At 58.8% G+C, this 19,415-nt stretch overlaps 1 protein-coding gene and 1 non-coding gene across 15 annotated transcripts in view; both read left to right on the top strand.

Moving 5' to 3' along the window:
- Positions 1-19,415, top strand: part of KMT2D (lysine methyltransferase 2D) — a 40,458-nt gene that overhangs the window by 15,692 nt on the left and 5,351 nt on the right. For 3 of the 14 annotated variants that reach the window (XM_075551769.1, XM_075551754.1, XM_075551755.1), the window contains exons 20-50: positions 100-321; positions 509-628; positions 706-819; positions 1,222-1,352; positions 1,439-1,586; positions 1,717-1,782; positions 1,961-2,071; positions 2,261-2,398; positions 2,503-2,587; positions 2,756-2,997; positions 3,091-3,164; positions 3,399-3,449; positions 3,551-5,377; positions 5,484-5,666; positions 5,745-5,881; positions 6,649-8,537; positions 9,838-9,961; positions 10,059-10,155; positions 10,242-10,308; positions 10,406-10,638; positions 10,720-13,635; positions 13,761-13,901; positions 14,025-14,192; positions 14,339-14,498; positions 15,013-15,088; positions 15,240-15,415; positions 15,501-15,631; positions 16,234-16,366; positions 16,529-16,656; positions 16,834-17,974; positions 19,244-19,380. In XM_075551769.1, coding sequence (XP_075407884.1) covers positions 100-321; positions 509-628; positions 706-819; positions 1,222-1,352; positions 1,439-1,586; positions 1,717-1,782; positions 1,961-2,071; positions 2,261-2,398; positions 2,503-2,587; positions 2,756-2,997; positions 3,091-3,164; positions 3,399-3,449; positions 3,551-5,377; positions 5,484-5,666; positions 5,745-5,881; positions 6,649-8,537; positions 9,838-9,961; positions 10,059-10,155; positions 10,242-10,308; positions 10,406-10,638; positions 10,720-13,635; positions 13,761-13,901; positions 14,025-14,192; positions 14,339-14,498; positions 15,013-15,088; positions 15,240-15,415; positions 15,501-15,631; positions 16,234-16,366; positions 16,529-16,656; positions 16,834-17,974; positions 19,244-19,380 — 11,366 coding nt within the window. The remainder of the gene's footprint in view (positions 1-99; positions 322-508; positions 629-705; positions 820-1,221; positions 1,353-1,438; positions 1,587-1,716; positions 1,783-1,960; positions 2,072-2,260; positions 2,399-2,502; positions 2,588-2,755; positions 2,998-3,090; positions 3,165-3,398; positions 3,450-3,550; positions 5,378-5,483; positions 5,667-5,744; positions 5,882-6,648; positions 8,538-9,837; positions 9,962-10,058; positions 10,156-10,241; positions 10,309-10,405; positions 10,639-10,719; positions 13,636-13,760; positions 13,902-14,024; positions 14,193-14,338; positions 14,499-15,012; positions 15,089-15,239; positions 15,416-15,500; positions 15,632-16,233; positions 16,367-16,528; positions 16,657-16,833; positions 17,975-19,243; positions 19,381-19,415) is intronic. The other 11 variants (XM_075551761.1, XM_075551763.1, XM_075551764.1 and 8 more) reach the window with 10 other exon arrangements.
- Positions 9,598-9,760, top strand: LOC142452146 (U1 spliceosomal RNA). Its single transcript, XR_012785187.1, has one exon. It is a non-coding gene; the product is annotated as a U1 spliceosomal RNA (small nuclear RNA).

Consider the following 19,415-nt stretch of genomic DNA (forward strand, 5'->3'; position numbering starts at 1 on the left):
GGGGTGACGTGGGGGTGGCTCTCAGGCTAATGCGCCTCTGCAGTCCTGGTGTTCCTGGAGCTGTCTCCCCTGCCTCATAGTGCTCCTTCCCCTGTGCAGAACCCCAGTACTTTCGCTTCGAGGGTGTGTGGCTGACGGAAACTGGCATGGCTGTGCTGCGCAATCTCACCATGTCCCCCCTGCACAAGCGGCGCCAGCGGCGAGGGCGGCCTGGCCTGCCAGGCGAGGCGGGGCTGGAGGGTTCTGAGCCCTCAGATGCCCTTGGCCCCGATGACAAGAAGGATGGAGACCTGGACGCGGATGAGCTGATCAAGGGTGAAGGTTGGGCTGGGGCACCTTGGGCAGTGCACAGTGGCGGGAGTGGGTCTGTGAAGGTTGGGGTCTGGGGGTCGAATGGGGGCGGCCTCACAGTTGGTCATATCCATATGGCCCAGCTCTCTCTGTTGTTGCGACAAGGTTAAACAGACTCTGGCCTCTGATGGTACCGCCCCTTCATCCCTGTGTGCAGGGGGTGTGGAACCCATGGAGTGCGAGATTAAGCTGGAGGGCCCCGCCAGCCCCGACGCAGAGCCCGGCAAGGAGGAGACTGAGGAAAGCAAAAAGCGCAAGCGCAAACCATACCGACCTGGTGAGGCCCTGGGACAGGGCAGGAGGTGGGAGGAGCAGGCCCCCAGTGGTCCTCATCTTCAGCTCTCTTGGTCATAGGAATCGGTGGCTTCATGGTGCGACAGCGGAAGTCCCATACACGTGTGAAAAAGGGGCCTGCGGCCCAGGCAGAGGTGTTGAGTGGTGATGGGCAGCCAGACGAGGGTGAGACTGGTGAGGGTGCCCCCGGGGCCTGGGAGTAGGTGGGAATCTCAGGTCCTGAGGATAGAACCAGTGAGAACAAGGGCTCATGAGGGAGGGGGGAGCGGGGAGGGAGGGGGAAAAAAAGAGGACCTGATGCAAAGGGCTTAAGTGGAGAGCAAATGCTTTGAAAATGATTAGGGCAAAGAATGTACGGATGTTCTTTATACAATTGATGTATGTATATGTATGGATTGTGATAAGAGTTGTATGAGCCCCTAATGTGAAAAAAAGAAGAAACAATATTAAGCCTAAAAAAAAAAAGGACCAAGAGAGGGTCAGGAAGAGGGCAGGCAGAAAATGTCACTAGGCCAAATGAGGAGCAGCTTGCTCTCCCAGAGTCTCCAGAGAAACTGATTCTGGTCCTGTCCTCAGTGATCCCGGCTGACCTGCCTGCAGAGGGCACTGTGGAGCAGAGCTTGGCTGATGGGGATGAGAAGAAGAAGCAGCAGCGCCGCGGACGCAAGAAGAGCAAGCTCGAGGACATGTTCCCAGCCTACTTGCAGGTGGGGCTGAGGAGCTGAGAGCGAGAGTGGGGGCACCGGGGCTCCCACTGCCGAGTGTGAGGAAGCACCTCTCTCTTCCTTCACAGGAGGCCTTCTTTGGGAAGGAGCTGCTGGACCTGAGCCGGAAAGCCCTCTTTGCAGTTGGAGTGAGCCGGCCAGGCTTTGGACTGGGAACTCCCAAAGCCAAAGGGGACGGGGGCCCAGAAAGGAAGGAGCCCCCCACCTTGCAGAAAGGTCAGTCTACTTGGAGCTGCCAAGGGTATTTGGTGAGGAACAGACTGGCCTCCAGCTGTCAACTTCTCGAGCTGGGCCCACCTGAGCCCAGCGCAGGGTATCACAGACTAGAGTGGAACTGTTCTTCTAGGAGATGATGGTCCAGACATTGCAGATGAAGAATCCCGTGGCCTCGAGGGCAAGGCTGATACACCAGGTGAGGGATGCTGTGGAACTCTGCCCCATCCTAGCTTTGCCTGTGTCACCCTGCTCTGTCCCTCAGCATTGGCAGGGTTGGGGGCTGGAAACGATACTGTGCCCCTGTGTGGTTCCAGGTGGCTGGTGTGGTACCTCCATACCAGCCTTGGCTGACGGGTTTCTCCTGGAAATTGCAGGACCTGAGGATGGGGGCGTAAAGGCATCCCCAGTGCCCAGTGACCCCGAGAAGCCAGGCACCCCGGGTGAAGGGATGCTTAGCTCTGATTTAGACAGGATCCCCACAGAAGGTGAGGCTGTGACCCGCACTTCATTGTGTGTAAGGATCCTCTTTGGGAGAAGGAGCCGGGCCTACCCCTGGGCCTGCTGTCTGTACAGCATCTTGGGGGGGTCGAGTCCTGGGCACCTTCCCGAGTCGTTGACCTTATAGACCTGTGATGTCTCCTGTTCCTCAACAGCGTCTCTCCTTTCCTTCACAGAACTGCCCAAGATAGAATCCAAGGACCTGCAGCAGCTCTTCAAGGATGTTCTGGGTTCAGAACGAGAGCAGCACCTAGCCTGTGGGACCCCTGGCCTGGATGGCAGCCGCACCCCACTGCAGAGACCCTTTCTCCAAGGTGGTGTAGGAAGAGTGGTGTGAAGACTGGGTGGTTAGGTAGAGCCAAGCTGGCCCTTGGATGGACCGGTTACTCCCTTCTCTCTGACCCATTGCCTCTTGTAGGCGGACTCCCTTTGAGCAATCTCCCTTCCAGCAGCCCAATGGATTCCTACCCTGGCCTCTGCCAGTCCCCATTTTTGGATAGTAGGTTGGTATCTATGCTGCCCCTTTGTGGGCAGCTCCTGTGGTCTTTTCCTCGTGGCTGGATCCATACCTTCCCTCCCTTGGTATCCTGGGGGCCCCTGGGCTTTGGGCTGTGTGTCTGAATGGAGTCTGGTCTCCCTGCCCCCTGTGACTCTCTGCCCCTGCGCCCCAGGGAGCGCGGGGGCTTCTTCAGCCCAGAACCTGGGGAGCCAGACAGCCCATGGACGGGCTCAGGGGGCACCACGCCCTCTACCCCCACCACCCCCACCACAGAAGGTGAGGGCGACGGGCTCTCCTACAACCAGCGGAGTCTTCAGCGCTGGGAGAAAGACGAGGAGTTGGGCCAGCTCTCCACCATCTCACCTGTGCTCTATGCCAACATTAACTTTCCCAATCTGAAGCAAGATTACCCAGGTGCCTGTGAGAGGGGTCAATAGATCTGGTCATGCAGGTGGGTGGGGGTGGGGTGGACCTTGTCTTCCCTAACTCATTTCTTCTGACCTGCAGACTGGTCAAGCCGGTGTAAACAGATCATGAAGCTCTGGAGGAAGGTTCCAGCCGCTGACAAAGCTCCCTACCTGGTGAGACAGGAAGGAGCGTGGCTCCTCGTGGGGAAACTGAGCTGGGGATGGGCATGGGGGCTGTGTCTTTGGTAAATTCACCACAGTTCTCTTCTGTCCCCCACCCCTGAAGCCTCTGGGCCGGAGGGATCAGCTTCTGGGTAGGGAGTGTGAGTGACATGGTGAGGCCTCAGGGCCTGGGGGTGAGACTGCGCCCCAGCCTGATGGCCTGATGCTGTGTCTCGTGTCCCACAGCAAAAGGCCAAAGATAACCGGGCGGCTCACCGCATTAACAAGGTGCAGAAGGTGAGTCCCCGAGGTCCTCTAGTGGGTGGCTTCCCGGAGCGTGGAGGGTACCTGAGGCCTATTCACAGCAGCCTGACTGGTCTGTGCTGGTCTCCTCATAGCAGGCTGAGAGCCAGATCAACAAGCAGACCAACAAGGTGGGCGACATAGCCCGCAAGACTGACCGACCAGCCCTACATCTCCGCATTCCCCCTCAGCCTGGGGCACTGGGCAGTCCGCCCCCTGCTGCTGCCCCCACCATTTTCATTGGCAGTCCCACTACCCCCGCCGGCTTGTCTACCTCTGCGGACGGGTTCCTGAAGCCGCCGGCAGGCACGGTGCCCGGCCCCGACTCGCCCGGTGAGCTCTTCCTCAAGCTCCCGCCCCAGGTGCCTGCCCAAGTGCCTTCGCAGGACCCCTTTGGACTGACCCCCGCCTACGCCCTGGAGCCCCGCTTCCCCACGGCACCACCTGCCTACCCCCCCTATCCCAGCCCGACTGGGGCCCCTGCACAGCCCCCGACGATGGGCGCCTCATCTCGTGCTGGGGCTGGTCAGCCAGGGGAATTCCACACGACTCCACCCGGCACCCCCCGGCACCAGCCTTCCACACCTGACCCCTTCCTCAAACCCCGCTGCCCCTCCCTGGACAGCCTGCCTGTGCCTGAGAGCCCAGGGGGAGGGGCAGGGGGAGGCAAGGCTTCTGAGCCCCTGCTCTCACCCCCACCTTTCACGGAGACCCGGAAGGCTCTGGAGGTGAAGAAGGAAGAGCTTGGGGGCACCTCTCCTAGCTATGGGCCCCCAAACCTGGGCTTTGTTGACTCACCCTCCTCAGGCCCCCACCTAGGTGGCCTGGAGTTAAAGGCGCCTGATGTCTTCAAAGCCCCTCTCACCCCTCGGGCATCTCAGGTAGAGCCCCAGAGCCCAGGCTTGGGCCTGCGGCCCCAGGAGCCGTCCCCTGCCCAGGCTCTGGCCCCTTCTCCCCCCAGCCACCCAGATATCTTTCGTCCCGGCCCTTACCCTGATCCTTATGCCCAGCCCCCGCTGACGCCTCGGCCCCAGCCACCACCACCTCCTGAGAGCTGCTGTGCCCTGCCCCCTCGCTCGTTGCCCTCTGACCCTTTTTCCCGAGTTCCCGCCAGTCCTCAGTCCCAGTCCAGCTCCCAGTCTCCACTGACACCCCGTCCCCTGTCTGCTGAGGCTTTCTGCCCCTCTCCCGTTACCCCTCGCTTCCAGTCCCCTGACCCCTATTCTCGCCCACCCTCACGCCCTCAGTCCCGCGACCCATTTGCCCCATTGCATAAGCCACCCCGGCCCCAGCCCCCTGAAGTTGCCTTCAAGGCTGGGCCTCTAGCCCACACTCCGCTGGGGGCTGGGGGCTTCCCAGCAGCCCTGCCCTCAGGGCCGGCAGGTGAGCTCCATGCCAAGGTCCCAAGTGGGCAGCCCCCTAACTTTGCCCGGTCCCCTGGAACAGGCGCATTTGTAGGCACCCCCTCTCCCATGCGGTTTACTTTCCCTCAGGCAGTAGGGGAGTCTTCCCTAAAGCCCCCTGTCCCTCAGTCTGGCCTCCCTCCACCCCCCCATGGGATCAATAGCCATTTGGGGCCTGGAACCACCTTGGGCAAGCCCCAAAGCACAAACTACGCCGTAGCCACGGCTAACTTTCACCCGTCAGGCAGCCCCCTGGGGCCCAGCAGTGGGTGCACAGGAGAGGGCTATGGGCTGTCCCCGCTCCGACCCCCATCCGTCTTGCCACCACCGGCACCGGACGGACCCCTCCCCTACCTGCCCCACGGAGCCTCACAGCGGGCAGGGATCACCTCTCCAGCTGAGAAGCGAGAAGATCCAGGGGCTGGAATGGGCAGCTCCCTAGCAGCACCTGAACTCCCAGGTGCCCAGGATCCAGGCATGCCCAGCCTCAGCCAGACAGAGCTGGAGAAGCAACGGCAGGTGAGTCGGCAGCCTGGAGCTGAGCTCCCGGGACTCCACTGTCTGGCTCCGGCAACCCCATCCCTGGAGTAGAACTGACTTTGCCCCTCCTCTCTGGTCTGCACAGCGCCAGCGGCTACGTGAGCTGCTGATTCGGCAGCAGATCCAGCGCAACACCCTGCGGCAGGAGAAGGAAACAGCTGCGGCAGCTGCGGGGGCAGTGGGGCCCCCAAGCAACTGGAGCGCGGAGCCCAATAGTCCTGCCTTTGAGCAGCTGAGTCGAGGCCAGACTCCCTTCACTGGGGCCCAGGTAGGTGGGGTAGCAGGGTCTGGCAAAGGGTTGGCAGCAGGCTACTGAAAGTGGCAGCCTCACCTCCATTTCTCCTAGGACAAGGGCAGCCTTGTGGGACTGTCCCAGAGCAAGCTGGTTGGCCCTGTCCTCGGGCCAGGGGCCTTCCCCAGTGATGACCGGCTCTCCCGGCCACCTCCACCAGCCACCCCTTCCTCTATGGATGTGAACAGCCGGTAAGACTCCAGAGGCCCACTGGTTCTCCCACTGCACACATCCTAATCACCCAGAGGGCTTGTCACAGCACCCCCAAGCTGATTCTAATTAATTCTGTGGGCTTCAGGGTGGAGCCATGGTGGCATGATGGTTACACATTTGGCTGCTAACTACAAGGTCAGCAGTTTGAAACTTAACAGCTGCTCCACTGGAGAAAGACGAGAGTTTGTACTCCCATCAAGGGTTACAGTCTCAGAAACCCACTAGGACAGTTCCATCCTGTCCTTGGAGGGTCACTGTGCGTCAGAATGGACTGTGTGGCAGTGAGTCTTGGGTTTAACACACTGCCGGTCTTGGGACCACCCTGAAGAGAGCTGCAAATTTATTCCAAACTTCTCCTGCTGCAGGTCGGGGGGTGCTAGGGACTTCTTAACCATTTCCATCTTAATGTGCCTTATTAATTCCTTCAACGCCCAAGTTTCCATTATTAAAGAGGAGTCTTTAAGAGCAGGATTTTACTTTGAGATGGTGGGCACTGAGGCAGATGGCTTCCCCAGCTCGGGGGGGGGGGGGGGGGGGAATCCAGGCCTTCCCTATGGATCAGTCCAGGGACAGGTGTTTCTGCTGTTCCAGCTACCTCTGAGTTTGCCCGTTACTCCAGTTCCAGTCCTCCCATCTCACTGAGTCCTTCCCTGTCTTCAGTGTGTTCATTTCATCCTCCCCCTCCCCTTAGCCCGTCTGCTTGCTCTCTCCCATTTATGTTCCTGACTACTGTGTATTCTTGCAGACAACTGGGGGGAGGCTCCCAGGCCTTCTACCAGCGAGCGCCCTTTCCTGGGCCCCTGCCCTTGCAACAGCAACAGCAGCAGCAGCAACTGTGGCAGCAGCAGCAGCAGGCAACAGCAGCCACCTCCATGCGACTCGCAATGTCCACTCGCTTTCCGTCAGCTCCCGGGCCTGAACTTGGCCGCCAAGCCCTAGGTTCTTCCCCTTTGACAGGAATTCCCACACGCTTGCCTGGACCTGGTGAGTCAGTGCCTGGTCCACTCGGTCCTGCCCAGTTCATTGAGTTGCGGCACAATGTGCAAAAAGGACTAGGCCCTGGGGGGCCTCCATTTCCTGGCCAAGGCCCTCCTCAGAGACCCCGGTTTTACGCTGTAAGTGAGGATCCTCACCGACTGGCCCCGGAAGGACTTCGAGGCCTGGCAGCATCAGGGATTCCTCCCCAGAAACCCTCAGCCCCACCAGCCACTGAGTTGAACAACAGCCTCCATCCCACGCCCCACACCAAGGGCCCGCCAGTGTCCACGGGCTTGGAGCTGGTCAACCGACCCCCTTCGAGCACTGAACTTAGCCGCCCCCCTCCTCTGGCCCTGGAAGCTGGAAAGCTACCCTGTGAGGATTCTGAGCTGGATGATGACTTCGATGCCCACAAGGCCTTAGAGGATGATGAGGAGCTTGCTCATCTGGGCCTGGGAGTGGATGTAGCCAAGGGTGATGATGAGCTGGGCACCCTGGAACACCTGGAGACGAACGACCCTCACCTAGACGACCTGCTCAACGGAGGCGAGTTTGACCTCCTGGCCTATACTGACCCTGAGCTGGACACGGGGGACAAGAAGGACATTTTCAATGAGCATCTGAGGCTAGTGGAGTCAGCCAATGAAAAGGCTGAGCGAGAGGCCCTGCTTCGGGGGGTGGAGCCAGGACCCTTGTGCCCCGAGGAGCGTCCTGCCCCTACCCCTGATGCCTCTGAGACTCGCCTGGCACCAGGGCTCTCTGAAGTAAAGACTAAGGTGGAGGAGGGTGGGCGCCACCCTTCCCCTTGCCAGTTCACCATTACTACCCCAAAGATCGAGCCAGCACCTGCCCCGGCTCCTCTGGGTCTGGGGCTGAAGCCAGGGCAGAATGTGATAGGCAGCCGGGACACGCGCATAGCCACAGGCCCCTTTCCCAGCAGTGGGCACCCAAGTGAAAAGGGCCCCTTTGGGGCCGCAGGAGGACCACCAGCCCATCTACTGGCCCCCAGCCCATTGAGTGGCCCAGGAGGGTCCTCCCTGCTGGAAAAATTTGAGCTGGAGAGTGGGAGCCTGGCTCTGCCTGGTGGACACACAGCACCGGGGGATGAGCTGGACAAAATGGAGAGCTCCCTGGTGGCCAGTGAGCTGCCCCTGCTCATTGAGGACCTTTTGGAGCATGAGAAGAAGGAACTACAGAAGAAGCAGCAGCTTTCGGCACAGCTGCAGCCTGCCCAGCAGCAGCAGCAGCAGCAACAGCAGCAGCAGCAGCAGCATTCTCTCCTGTCCACATCCGCCACAGCCCAGGCCATGCCTTTACCACATGAGGGCTCTTCTCCCAGTTTGGCTGGACCCCAACAGCAGCTTGCCCTCGGTCTTGGAGGCACGCGACAGCCAGGCTTGGCCCAGCCACTGATGCCCACCCAGCCATCACCTCATGCCCTCCCACAGCGCCTGGCCCCCTCCATGGCCATGGTGTCCAACCAAGGGCATATGATAAGTGGACAGCATGGAGGGCAAGCAGGATTGGTACCCCAGCAAAACCCGCAGCCAGTGCTGACCCAGAAGCCCATGAGCACTGTGTCGCCTTCCATGTGCATGAAGCCCCAGCAGCTGGCGATGCAGCAACAGCTGGCCAACAGCTTCTTCCCAGACACAGGTACCCTCGGTTGCGGGCGGGCAGTAGTTGCCACCAAATGGGGCATTGGCGCCAGCGAGCTAAGGCAATCGCCAGTTTAAGAGGGAAGGATACAGGACCATTTTAGTGGTACAGGCAGAAAGCACGGTAGTTTCCAGGAAAGGAGAGCATAGTCCCTGACATTTGGCCTGAGGGGAAACGGAGGCACCGAGGTTAAATGACTTGCCCAAGGTCATGTAGTTTGAACCCTGCTTTCTTTTATAGTTAACAGTTTATTGTTTCAGATGTCAGGAGGGGAGGTTTGATTAGTTTTGCCTGGTGGGCTGCTAACCACAGGTCAGCAGTTTGAACCCACCAGCCGCTCCATGGGAGAAAACTGAGGCTTTCTCTGCCCATAAAGATTTACAGCTTCAGAAACCCAAAGGGGCAGTTCTACTCTATCCTATGGGCCTGACGAGTCAGAATTGATGTGATGGCAGAGAGTTTGATAGGAAGTAGGCAGTCAGATAAGTTTTCTGAGCACTGAAGAAATACAGAGTGCATAATGGGCAAGAGATTTTAAGTTGTTGGATTCCTTGGCTCCTTTTCCAGTCCGCATCCTAGACAGGCGGGGAGGGGTTATGGATGGTGTACGTCATGCCCAGAACATTGTCTTGGCTTCTTGAGTTGCGCTGGCATCTGTACAAACGCTCACTCGGAAGAGTGCTTTCCTGGTCATAAGGAACACTCACATTCTCTGCGCACAGGACAGGCTCAGCAGGCTCACACAGCTGGCATGTAGAGCCCATGATCTCATGCCAAAAGAGGAGTAGTAAACTGAGGCTCACAGGTAAAATGAGACAGGAGGGCTTCAGAAAGTGTACGGAAACTTTTCATTATCTTTCACTTCCTTTTTTCCACAGGCTCTCAAGCCCTCTCATAGTTCATCAGCAGATGTTTATTGAGTACTTGCTTCTCCCGAGCACTGTGCTAGGAAGGGTCCAGGCCCTGTGAGGACAGAGCTCAGTTTCCCCGGTGGCCTAGTCCCTAGTCCAGTGGTCTTTCCACAGAGCCATGGCGTTGTTCTTGGAAAGAACAGCAGACACTTACCTGGCAGGGGAGATACCATGATCACGAAGGTGGTTTTCCCAGGGCGAGGCTTATCCATTGCACTCCGGATGTGCTGACCCCTGCGATTTCCCCAAATGTGGGAAACTCGACTGCATAATTTGTGGTAGTGGGGACTGCTTTCGTGCTCTCCCCTGAAAGAAAAAAAAGAACAGCAGACATGGAGGGAAGCAGGGCGACCCCAACCCAGCTCACTTGCCTCTTCCCTTTCCAGATCTAGACAAATTTGCTACAGAAGATATTATTGATCCGATTGCAAAAGCCAAAATGGTGGCTTTGAAAGGCATCAAGAAAGTGATGGCGCAGGGCAGCATTGGAGTGGCGCCGGGTATGAACAGGTAAGACTCACGCTTGGCCCTGCCTGGTCCACCTGTCCCCTGCCTCTCCCCTTTCCTATCTGCCCACACTTAGCCTCTTTGTTTTGGTGGACTCCAGGCAGCAAGTGTCACTGCTAGCCCAGCGGCTCTCAGGGGGGCCTGGCAATGACCTGCAGAACCACGTGGCAGCTGGGAGTGGCCAAGTAAGTGGCAAGGTGGGGTAAATTTGTATCCTGTGTCATTGGACCACCCTTCTTAGGGTCTGACGCAGAACATAGCCCCTTAACTGTCTCTCTCGTAGGAGCGCAGTGCCAGTGATCCCTCCCAGTCTCGTCCCAATCCACCCACGTTTGCTCAGGGGGTGATCAGTGAGTAGGGGACCTGGGGGAAGGGTACAAGGCTGTGGCTTGGGGGACGTGGAAGGATCACCATCTTGCAGACCCTGATGCCCACTCTCTCCCCCAGATGAGGCTGACCAGCGGCAGTATGAAGAGTGGCTGCTCCACACCCAGCAGCTCCTACAGATGCAGCTGAAGGTGCTAGAGGAGCAGATTGGCGTGCACCGCAAGTCCCGGAAGGCTCTGTGCGCCAAGCAGCGCACCGCCAAAAAGGCTGGCCGGGAGTTTCCAGAGGCCGATGCCGAGAAGCTCAAGCTGGTCACCGAGCAGCAGAGCAAGATCCAGAAACAGCTGGATCAGGTGGGAAGCAGCAAGAAGCCAGGGAAGAGGGGCGGCCTGCCTGCGCAGACTGCAGGCTGACCTCGCCCTCTTTCCTGCTAGGTCCGAAAGCAACAGAAGGAGCACACTAATCTCATGGCTGAGTACCGGAATAAGCAGCAGCAGCAGCAGCAGCAGCAGCAGCAGCAGCAACAACAGCAGCAGCAGCAGCAGCAGCAGCAGCAGCAGCACAACGCCGTGCTAGCCCTCAGTCCTTCTCAGAGTCCCCGGCTACTCACCAAGCTTCCTGGTCAGCTCCTCCCAGGCCATGGGCTGCAACCACCTCAGGGACCCCTGGGTGGACAAAGTGGTGGTCTTCGCCTGCCCCCTGGGGGCATGGCGCTACCTGGACAACCAGGGGGCCCTTTTCTCAACTCAGCTCTGACGCAGCAGCAGCAGCAACATTCTGGTGGGGCTGGTGCCCTGGCTGGTCCCTCTGGTGGCTTCTTCTCTGGCAACCTTGCTCTTCGGGGCCTGGGACCTGATTCAAGGCTCTTACAGGAAAGGCAGTTGCAGCTTCAGCAGCAACGCATGCAGCTGGCCCAGAAACTGCAGCAGCAGCAGCAACAGCAGCACCTTCTAGGACAGGCCCAGCAGCAGCAGCAACAACAACAACAGGGCCCAGGGACACAGACAAATCAGGCCCTGGGTCCTAAGACCCCGGGACTTCCTAACAGCCACCAGGGCCTCCTGGTCCAACAGCTGTCTCCTCAGCCACCCCAGGGGCCCCAGGGCATGCTGGGTCCTACCCAGGTGGCAGTGTTGCAGCAGCAGCACCCTGGAGCTTTGGGCCCTCAGGGCCCTCACAGACAGGTACTTCTGACCCAGCCTCGGATGCTGAGTTCTCCCCAGCTGCAACAGCAGGGTCAAGGCCTTATGGGACACCGACTGGTCACATCCCAGCAGCACCAACAGCAGGGGCCCATGGCAGGGCTCTCACATCTTCAGCAGGGTCTGATGCCACATAGCGGGCAGCACAAACTGAGCACACAGCCCATGGGCTCCCTACAGCAGCAGCAGCTTCAGCAGCACCAGTTTCAGCAGCAACAGCTGCAACAACAGCAGCTACAACAGCAGCAACTACAGCAACAACAGCAGCAGCAGCTTCAACTACAGCAGCAGCAGCAGCTACAGCAGCAGCAGCAACAACAGATACAGCAGCAGCAATTTCAACAGCAGCAGCAATTTCAGCAGCAGCAGCAATTTCAGCAGCAGCAGGTGCAGCAGCAGCAACTTCAGCAGCAGCAGGTGCAGCAGCAGCAACTTCAGCAGCAGCAGGTGCAGCAGCAGCAACTTCAGCAGCAGCAGCAGGTGCAGCAGCAGCAACTTCAGCAGGTGCAGCAGCAGCAACTTCAGCAGCAGCAGCAGGTGCAGCAACAGCAATTTCAGCAGCAGCAGCAGATGGGCCTCTTGAACCAGAGTCGAACTTTATTGTCTCCTCAACAGCAGCAACAGCAGGTGACACTAGGCCCTGGCATGCCAGCCAAGCCTCTTCAACACTATCCGAGCCCTGGAGCCCTGGGCCCACCCCTTCTGACTAGCAAGGAACAAGGCATTGTAGAGACACCTCTACCTCCAGATGTCACTGAGGGACCTTCAACACATCAGGGAGGCCCATTGGCAGCAGGGACAACACCCGAATCCATGGCCGCTGAACCAGGAGAGATAAAGCCCCCACTCCCTGGGGACTCTCAAGTCCTGCTTGTCCAACCCCAGGCCCAGCCTCAACCTAACTCCCTGCAGTTCCAGACCCCCCTGAGGCTCCCAGGACAGCAGCGTCAGCAAGTGAACTTACTCCACACAGCAGGTGGTGGAAGTCACGTGCAGCTAGGCAGCGGAGCAGCTGAGGCGGCCCCCTCTGTGCCCCACCTGCTGTCCCAACCCTCTGTTTCCTTAGGGGAGCAGCAGAATTTTCTGGGTCCCCAACATCCCCTTGGGCTAGAGAGGCCCATGCAAAGTAATGTAGGGCCACTGCCGCCCAAACCAGGACCTGTCCCTCAGGGTGGGGCTGGAGCCATGCCTACAGTGGGTCAGCTTCGAGCACAGCTACAGGGAGTTCTGGCCAAAAACCCACAGCTGCGCCATTTGAGTCCCCAGCAGCAGCAGCAGCTACAAGCGCTTCTTATGCAGCGCCAGTTGCAGCAGAACCAGGCTGTACGCCAGGCCCCACCCTACCAGGAGCCAGGGACCCAGACATCTCCCCTCCAGGGCCTCCTAGGCCGCCAACCCCAGCTTGGGAGCTTCCCTGGATCCCAAGCAGGCCCTCTCCAGGAGCTAGGGGCAGGGCCTCGACCTCAGGGCCCACCCCGGCTCCCTGCCCCACAAGGAGCCTTAACAGCAGGGCCAGTCCTCGGCCCTGTCCATCCCACACCACCACCTTCCAGCCCCCAAGAGCCAAAGAGACCTTCCCCACAATTACCTTCCCCCAGCCCCCAGCTCCCCTCTGAGGGCCAGCTCACTCCTACCCAGCCAGGGACCCCAAAGCCCCAGGGCCCACCCTTGGAGCTGCCTTCTGGGAGAGTCTCACCTGCTGCTGCCCAGCTTGCGGACACCTTCTTTGGCAAGGGGCTGGAACCTTGGGACCCCCCAGACAACCTAACAGAAACCCAGAAGCCAGAGCAGAGCAACCTGGGCCCTGGGCATCTGGATCAGGTGAACGGGCAGGCAGTGCCCGAGCCACCCCATCTGAGCATTAAGCAGGAGCCTCGGGAAGAGCCTTGCGCCCTGGGGGCCCAGGCAGTGAAGAGAGAAACCAATGGGGAACCACTTGGAGCACCAGGTACCAGCAACCACCTCCTACTGGCAGGCCCCCGCTCAGAGGCCGGACACCTGCTCTTACAGAAGCTTCTGCGGGCCAAGAACGTACAGCTCGGCACTGGGCGGGGGCAAGAGGGGCTACGATCTGAAATCAACGGGCACATTGACAGCAAGCTGGCTGGGCTGGAGCAGAAACTACAGGGTACCCCCAGCAATAAGGAGGTAAGTGAGCTCCAGCTTAAGTGGAGCAGAGGAGCCTGGGGGCAGGAGAGCTGGTCTGGGTGAGGCAGACGAGGCCAGGCCTCTGAAGACAGAAGTACCTTTCACTGTGGGCTTCTCTGGCTTAGGATGCCGCAGCAAGGAAGCCATTGACCCCGAAGCCCAAGCGGGTACAGAAGGCAAGCGACAGGTTGGTGAGCTCCCGAAAGAAGCTGCGGAAGGAGGACGGGGTCAGGGCCAGCGAGGCCTTGCTGAAACAGCTGAAACAGGTGACCCCCAGGAGCCAGTCCCCTGGTCCCATCCCAGGATAGGGGGCAGCTTGGCCCCTAGCTGTGCAGTGGCAGCGATGCAGCTACTGTAGGGTCCCAACTTTGTCATCTTGCCCCTCCTAGGAGCTGTCCCTGTTGCCCCTAACGGAGCCTACCATCACCGCCAATTTTGGCCTCTTTGCCCCCTTTGGCAGTGGCTCTCGACTCAGTGGGCAAAGCCAGCTGAGGGGGGCCTTTGGGAGTGGGGCACTACCTGCTGGCCCTGACTACTATTCCCAGCTGCTTACCAAGGTCAGCAAAATGGCAATACCCTTGGGGACGCTTGAGGTTCTTGGGGCGGTGGGTTGGGCAATGGGAGGAAACTGCTGATAGAGTATGGGGCCGGGAGATTACATCCGTCTCCCTATGCCATCTTGCACACACCACCCCACCCCCAGAATAACCTGAGTAACCCGCCGACACCACCCTCGTCGCTGCCCCCCACCCCACCCCCATCGGTGCAGCAAAAGATGGTAAATGGAGTCACCCCGTCTGAAGAGCTGGGGGAGCACCCCAAGGATGCCGCCTCTGCCCGAGACACCGAAGGGGCATTGAAGGGTGAGTTGTCAACAGAGTAGGCACCTTCTCTGCAGGATTTGATGACTGGGGTCTGAACTAGTTGGTCTGTTACACGGTGCCTTGTGAGCTTACAAGGCAGGCTCGCTGGGCTAGGCAGAGCTTTGGGACGGGTTTGTGATGAGGGGAGGAGTGTCGGTGAAGCTGTGTGTCAGTGGATGTGGAGCCAGGGCAGGGCTGGGTCTGAGTTCCAGCTCCTGCATTTCTTTAGCTGTGTCACTGCAGACAGCGTGAGTGTCTTACCAGAACCTCCGTTTTCTCATTAGGACTGGGGGTTGTAGTCATCAATGAAGTTAATAAAAAGATGAATTAACAAGTGGCAGCTAAAGTCTGGGACTTGGCACAGAAGGAAGGCTCAGCCAACAAAACTTGTCTGCCCCAGACTGGGAGAGGGGTGGCCATGATAGCTGAGCTGTAACTTGAGATGTTGGGGGAAGAGCACCATGGGTCCCAGCCCCCCTCACCCTGACTGCTCCTCTCCCTCTCCACCCCGCAGATGCTTCGGAGGTGAAGAGTCTGGACCTGCTGGCCGCCTTGCCCACACCCCCTCACAACCAAACGGAGGATGTCAGGTGCGGGCGGGGCCGGGGATGAGAGTCAAAGGGCCAGGGGCCTGCCTCAGTTTCCCTTAGCTTTCACATCAGGCCAAGCGGCCAACAGATACGGATTTGGGAAGGGGAGTCCCCAGAACTGCCAAAACCAGTGTCTAATTTGGGCCCATAGGATGGAGAGTGACGAGGACAGCGATTCTCCTGACAGCATAGTGCCAGCTTCGTCCCCCGAGAGCATCCTAGGGGAGGAGGCGCCTCGTTTCCCTCATCTGGGCTCTTGCCGATGGGAACAAGATGACCGGGCCCTGTCCCCAGTCATCCCCATCATTCCTCGGGCCAGCATCCCAGGTAGGTGCTGCGTTGCAAATGTGTAGGGCCCGGAGAGCGAGGCGGCGGGACCTCACTCAACACACTCTTCCTCTTTCTCATTCAGCCTTCCCAGATGCCAAACCATATGGGGCCCTAGACCTGGAGGCCCCTGGGAAACTGCCTGCCACAACCTGGGAGAAGGGCAAAGGAAGTGAGGTGTCGGTCATGCTGACAGTCTCTGCTGCTGCAGCCAAGGTGAGTCCCATGGGGACCCCAGCCAGGGGGCAGTCCCCGGAGCTCAGGGCGATGGAAAACAAGCCTTGGTTCGTCTAGAGTGCCTGCCGCGTATGAAGGCCTGGGCTAGAGGCTGTGGGAACTGGAGCCGATTTAACATGACAGTTGGTGGCAAAGGCAGACAGATCACCTGATGAATAGGGTGCCACAGAGGCCACAAGTCACTTCCCAGGTCACATTGGGTGGACTGTTCTGTTCCTTCTGCTCTTAGACAGTGGTCACAGAGTTTTATGGTCAAAGAAAATGGGAAACCCAGTTACAGCCAAACAAAAGGCAGTGGGTTTCCTACTGACTTCTTGGGTACTTTATTGTGCTGACGTGCCTCTGGGGCTGTCCAGGCTGTGGCTGCAGTGAGCATGGAGACCCTTTCCCACTGTGTTCTCGCTGGTGCCGTAGCAGTTTGGGAAGCACATGAGACAGACTGGGAGAGCCCCAGGGCCAGACAGGCAACTGCATAGGGCGCTTTATTCAGAGTACCTTAATCCCCACCAAGGGAGGGGAGGAGGGTGCGTTGTTAAACTCCTGTAGCCGCTCTGTTAATGTCCCCATCCCTCCCCTTATAGAACCTGAATGGTGTGATGGTGGCAGTGGCGGAGCTGCTAAGCATGAAGATTCCCAACTCATATGAAGTACTATTCCCAGAAAGCCCCGCGCAGGCGGGCCTTGAGCCTAAGAAGGGGGAAGCTGAGGGCCCTGGTGAGTGTGGCAGGAACGACCCTTGGGACATGAGGGCAGTGGTTTCTGGTGAGGGACTCTAGCTCCTTCCTTCCTTCCTTCCTTCCTTCCTTCCTTCCTTCCTTCCTTCCTTCCTTCCATCCTTCCTTCCTTCCTACCTTCCTTCTTAACTTCCTTCCACAGGTGGGAAAGAAAAAGGTCTGGGTTGCAAGAACCCTGAAGCCGGCCCGGATTGGTTAAAGCAGTTGGATGCAGTGTTGCCGGGCTATACCCTCAAGAGCCAGCTAGACATCCTGAGCCTCCTGAAACAGGTGGATCTGGGGCACAGGGGTGGGTGAAAGGGCAGAGAAGATGGGGCTTAAGGAAGAATGGAACCTGGGTGGGGAGGGGGGCGGGACAAGTGCCTCCCACCCCCCTCGGCCGTGTGGAAGGTGGAGTGCTATTTGGGGGAGGCATTGGCACTCACTGTCTGGGGCCCCCTCCCATAGGAGAGCCCCGCGCCAGAGCCACCCAGCCAGCACAGCTACACCTACAACGTCTCAAATCTTGATGTTCGACAGCTCTCGGCCCCACCTCCTGAGGAACCCTCCCCACCCCCTTCTCCCATGGCCCCCTCTCCTGCCAGCCCCCCTGCAGAACCCCTGGCTGAACTCCCAGCCGAACCCTTGGCTGAGCCCCCCGTCCCTTCGCCTCTGCCACCGCCCTCGTCCCCTGAGTCTGCCCGGCCCAAGCCCCGAGCCCGGCCCCCAGAAGAAGGGGAGGATTCCCGCCCTCCTCGCCTCAAAAAGTGGAAGGGGGTGCGCTGGAAGCGGCTGCGGCTGCTGCTGACCATCCAGAAGGGCAGTGTGAGGCAGGAGGATGAGCGGGAAGTGGCGGAGTTCATGGAGCAGCTGGGCACCGCCCTGCGGCCCGACAAGGTGCCTCGAGACATGCGGCGCTGCTGCTTCTGCCACGAGGAGGGCGATGGGGCCACTGATGGGCCGGCCCGCCTGCTGAACCTGGACCTGGACCTCTGGGTGCACCTCAACTGTGCCCTGTGGTCCACAGAGGTGTACGAGACCCAAGGTGGGGCACTGATGAACGTGGAGGTCGCCCTGCACCGGGGGCTGCTAACCAAGTGCTCCCTATGCCAGCGCACCGGGGCCACCAGCAGCTGCAATCGCATGCGTTGCCCCAACGTCTACCATTTTGCCTGTGCCATCCGCGCCAAGTGCATGTTCTTCAAGGATAAGACCATGCTGTGCCCAATGCATAAGATCAAGGGGCCCTGCGAGCAGGAGCTGAGCTCTTTCGCAGTCTTCCGGCGGGTCTACATCGAGCGGGATGAAGTGAAGCAGATCGCCAGCATCATCCAGCGGGGAGAGCGACTGCATATGTTCCGCGTCGGGGGGCTTGTGTTCCACGCCATCGGACAGCTGCTGCCTCACCAGATGGCTGACTTCCACAGTGCCACCGCTCTCTACCCTGTGGGCTATGAGGCCACGCGCGTCTACTGGAGCCTCCGCACCAACAACCGCCGCTGCTGCTACCGCTGCTCCATTGGCGAGAACAATGGGCGGCCGGAGTTCATCATCAAAGTCATGGAGCAGGGCCTGGAGGACCTGGTCTTCACTGATGCCTCCCCCCAGGGTGAGCCTGGGGCCTTTGAAGTGGGACTGTGGAGTTGGGCGTGTTTCTGTCAGGGTCACCTTATGCAATAAGCACCCCAAAACTTCCATGTCGAGGGTGAGGTCCCTTCCCCCTACCTCAGGCAGGCAGGGGTCTCATGAAGACACCCCGGAGAAAGTACTTAAGCCTCTTTTAAAAAAAAAGAAGAAGGCAAGGCTTGATTCCATCTCATGGTAATTCACGTGTGTCTAAGCAGAGCTGTGCCTTCCAGGGCTCTTGAAGGGCTGGGGCTTTTGGAGTCAGACGCGCTAACATTGCGCCACAAGGTCCTCTGGCTTTTGGAACTAGGTTTCCAGACCCCTTCTCCAAGGCATTCTGGGTGAACTCAACTACCAACCTGTGGTCAGCAGCTGTGTGCCTGACCGCTGTGCTGCTCAGGGACATCCCAGCCTTTCCATCTTCGTAGATTCCTGGGTAATGGGGAATCTCTTCCCCGGCTAACCACACATGGTCTGGCTGCTCTTTTTGCCCTCTGTGAAGCTAAGGGACACAGTTCTGGCGCCCTGTCATCTGATTTGCTCAACCTGATCCTAGCCAGCAGTTCGTGTCATTGCTGTGCCTAGACAGCATTCTTTACATCTGAAGTTTTTAGTATTGATGATAAAAGTAACAGTAGGAACAGATATTGCTTTGTTGTTTTTCATTTACTGTGAATTGGAAGTCAATACATAATATCTCACTCCATAGTTCAGTCACGGCAAGCAGGATTGCACGGTTGCTACCACATTCCGTTTCCAAACATTCTTTTTCTTCCTGGACTCCTTGACGTCGGCTCCCTTTCACCCAACCCTGTCCCTGTAGGTTCAGCAGTCCTGCATAAGAGCAGGTATCGTTTATCAAACAAGAATTATGTCACAGGTGAGACTTGAGTGCTATAAATAGGTGATTGTAGTTATCTAGCCCTAGGCGGTAAGTGCTGTTGTACCCAGCAGGTATAGGAAGAACCTGCGTCTGGAAGATGGCTGAAGGCTTTGGGACAAGGTCCCCTAGCCAGTACTGGCCTCTAGAAACCAGGAACCTGGCATCAGTGCAAATGTCCTGGGCCTTGTGTTCCTGGTCACCTCCAACATTGGGGAGCCTCCTGGCTTGTGGAGGGAGGGTGGAACTAAGAGACCAAGAGAGGATGGTGAAGAGCCACCATCGTCGCCGGGAGGTGTGAAGGCTCAGGGTGCGGGGCTTGAGGTCAGGGAGGGAAATGGCCTCTGACGGCTATTCTTTCTTGCCTTTCAGCGGTGTGGAATCGCATCATCGAGCCTGTGGCTGCCATGCGAAAAGAGGCTGACATGCTGAGGCTCTTCCCAGAGTACCTGAAGGGCGAGGAGCTCTTTGGGCTGACGGTGCATGCCGTGCTTCGCATAGCTGAATCAGTAAGGCAGGGGCTGGGGGCGGGCCGAGCGAGGGC

The sequence above is a fragment of the Tenrec ecaudatus genome, chromosome 6, assembly GCF_050624435.1.
Source record: "Tenrec ecaudatus isolate mTenEca1 chromosome 6, mTenEca1.hap1, whole genome shotgun sequence".
In the NCBI taxonomy this organism is placed as follows: Eukaryota; Metazoa; Chordata; class Mammalia; order Afrosoricida; family Tenrecidae; genus Tenrec; species Tenrec ecaudatus.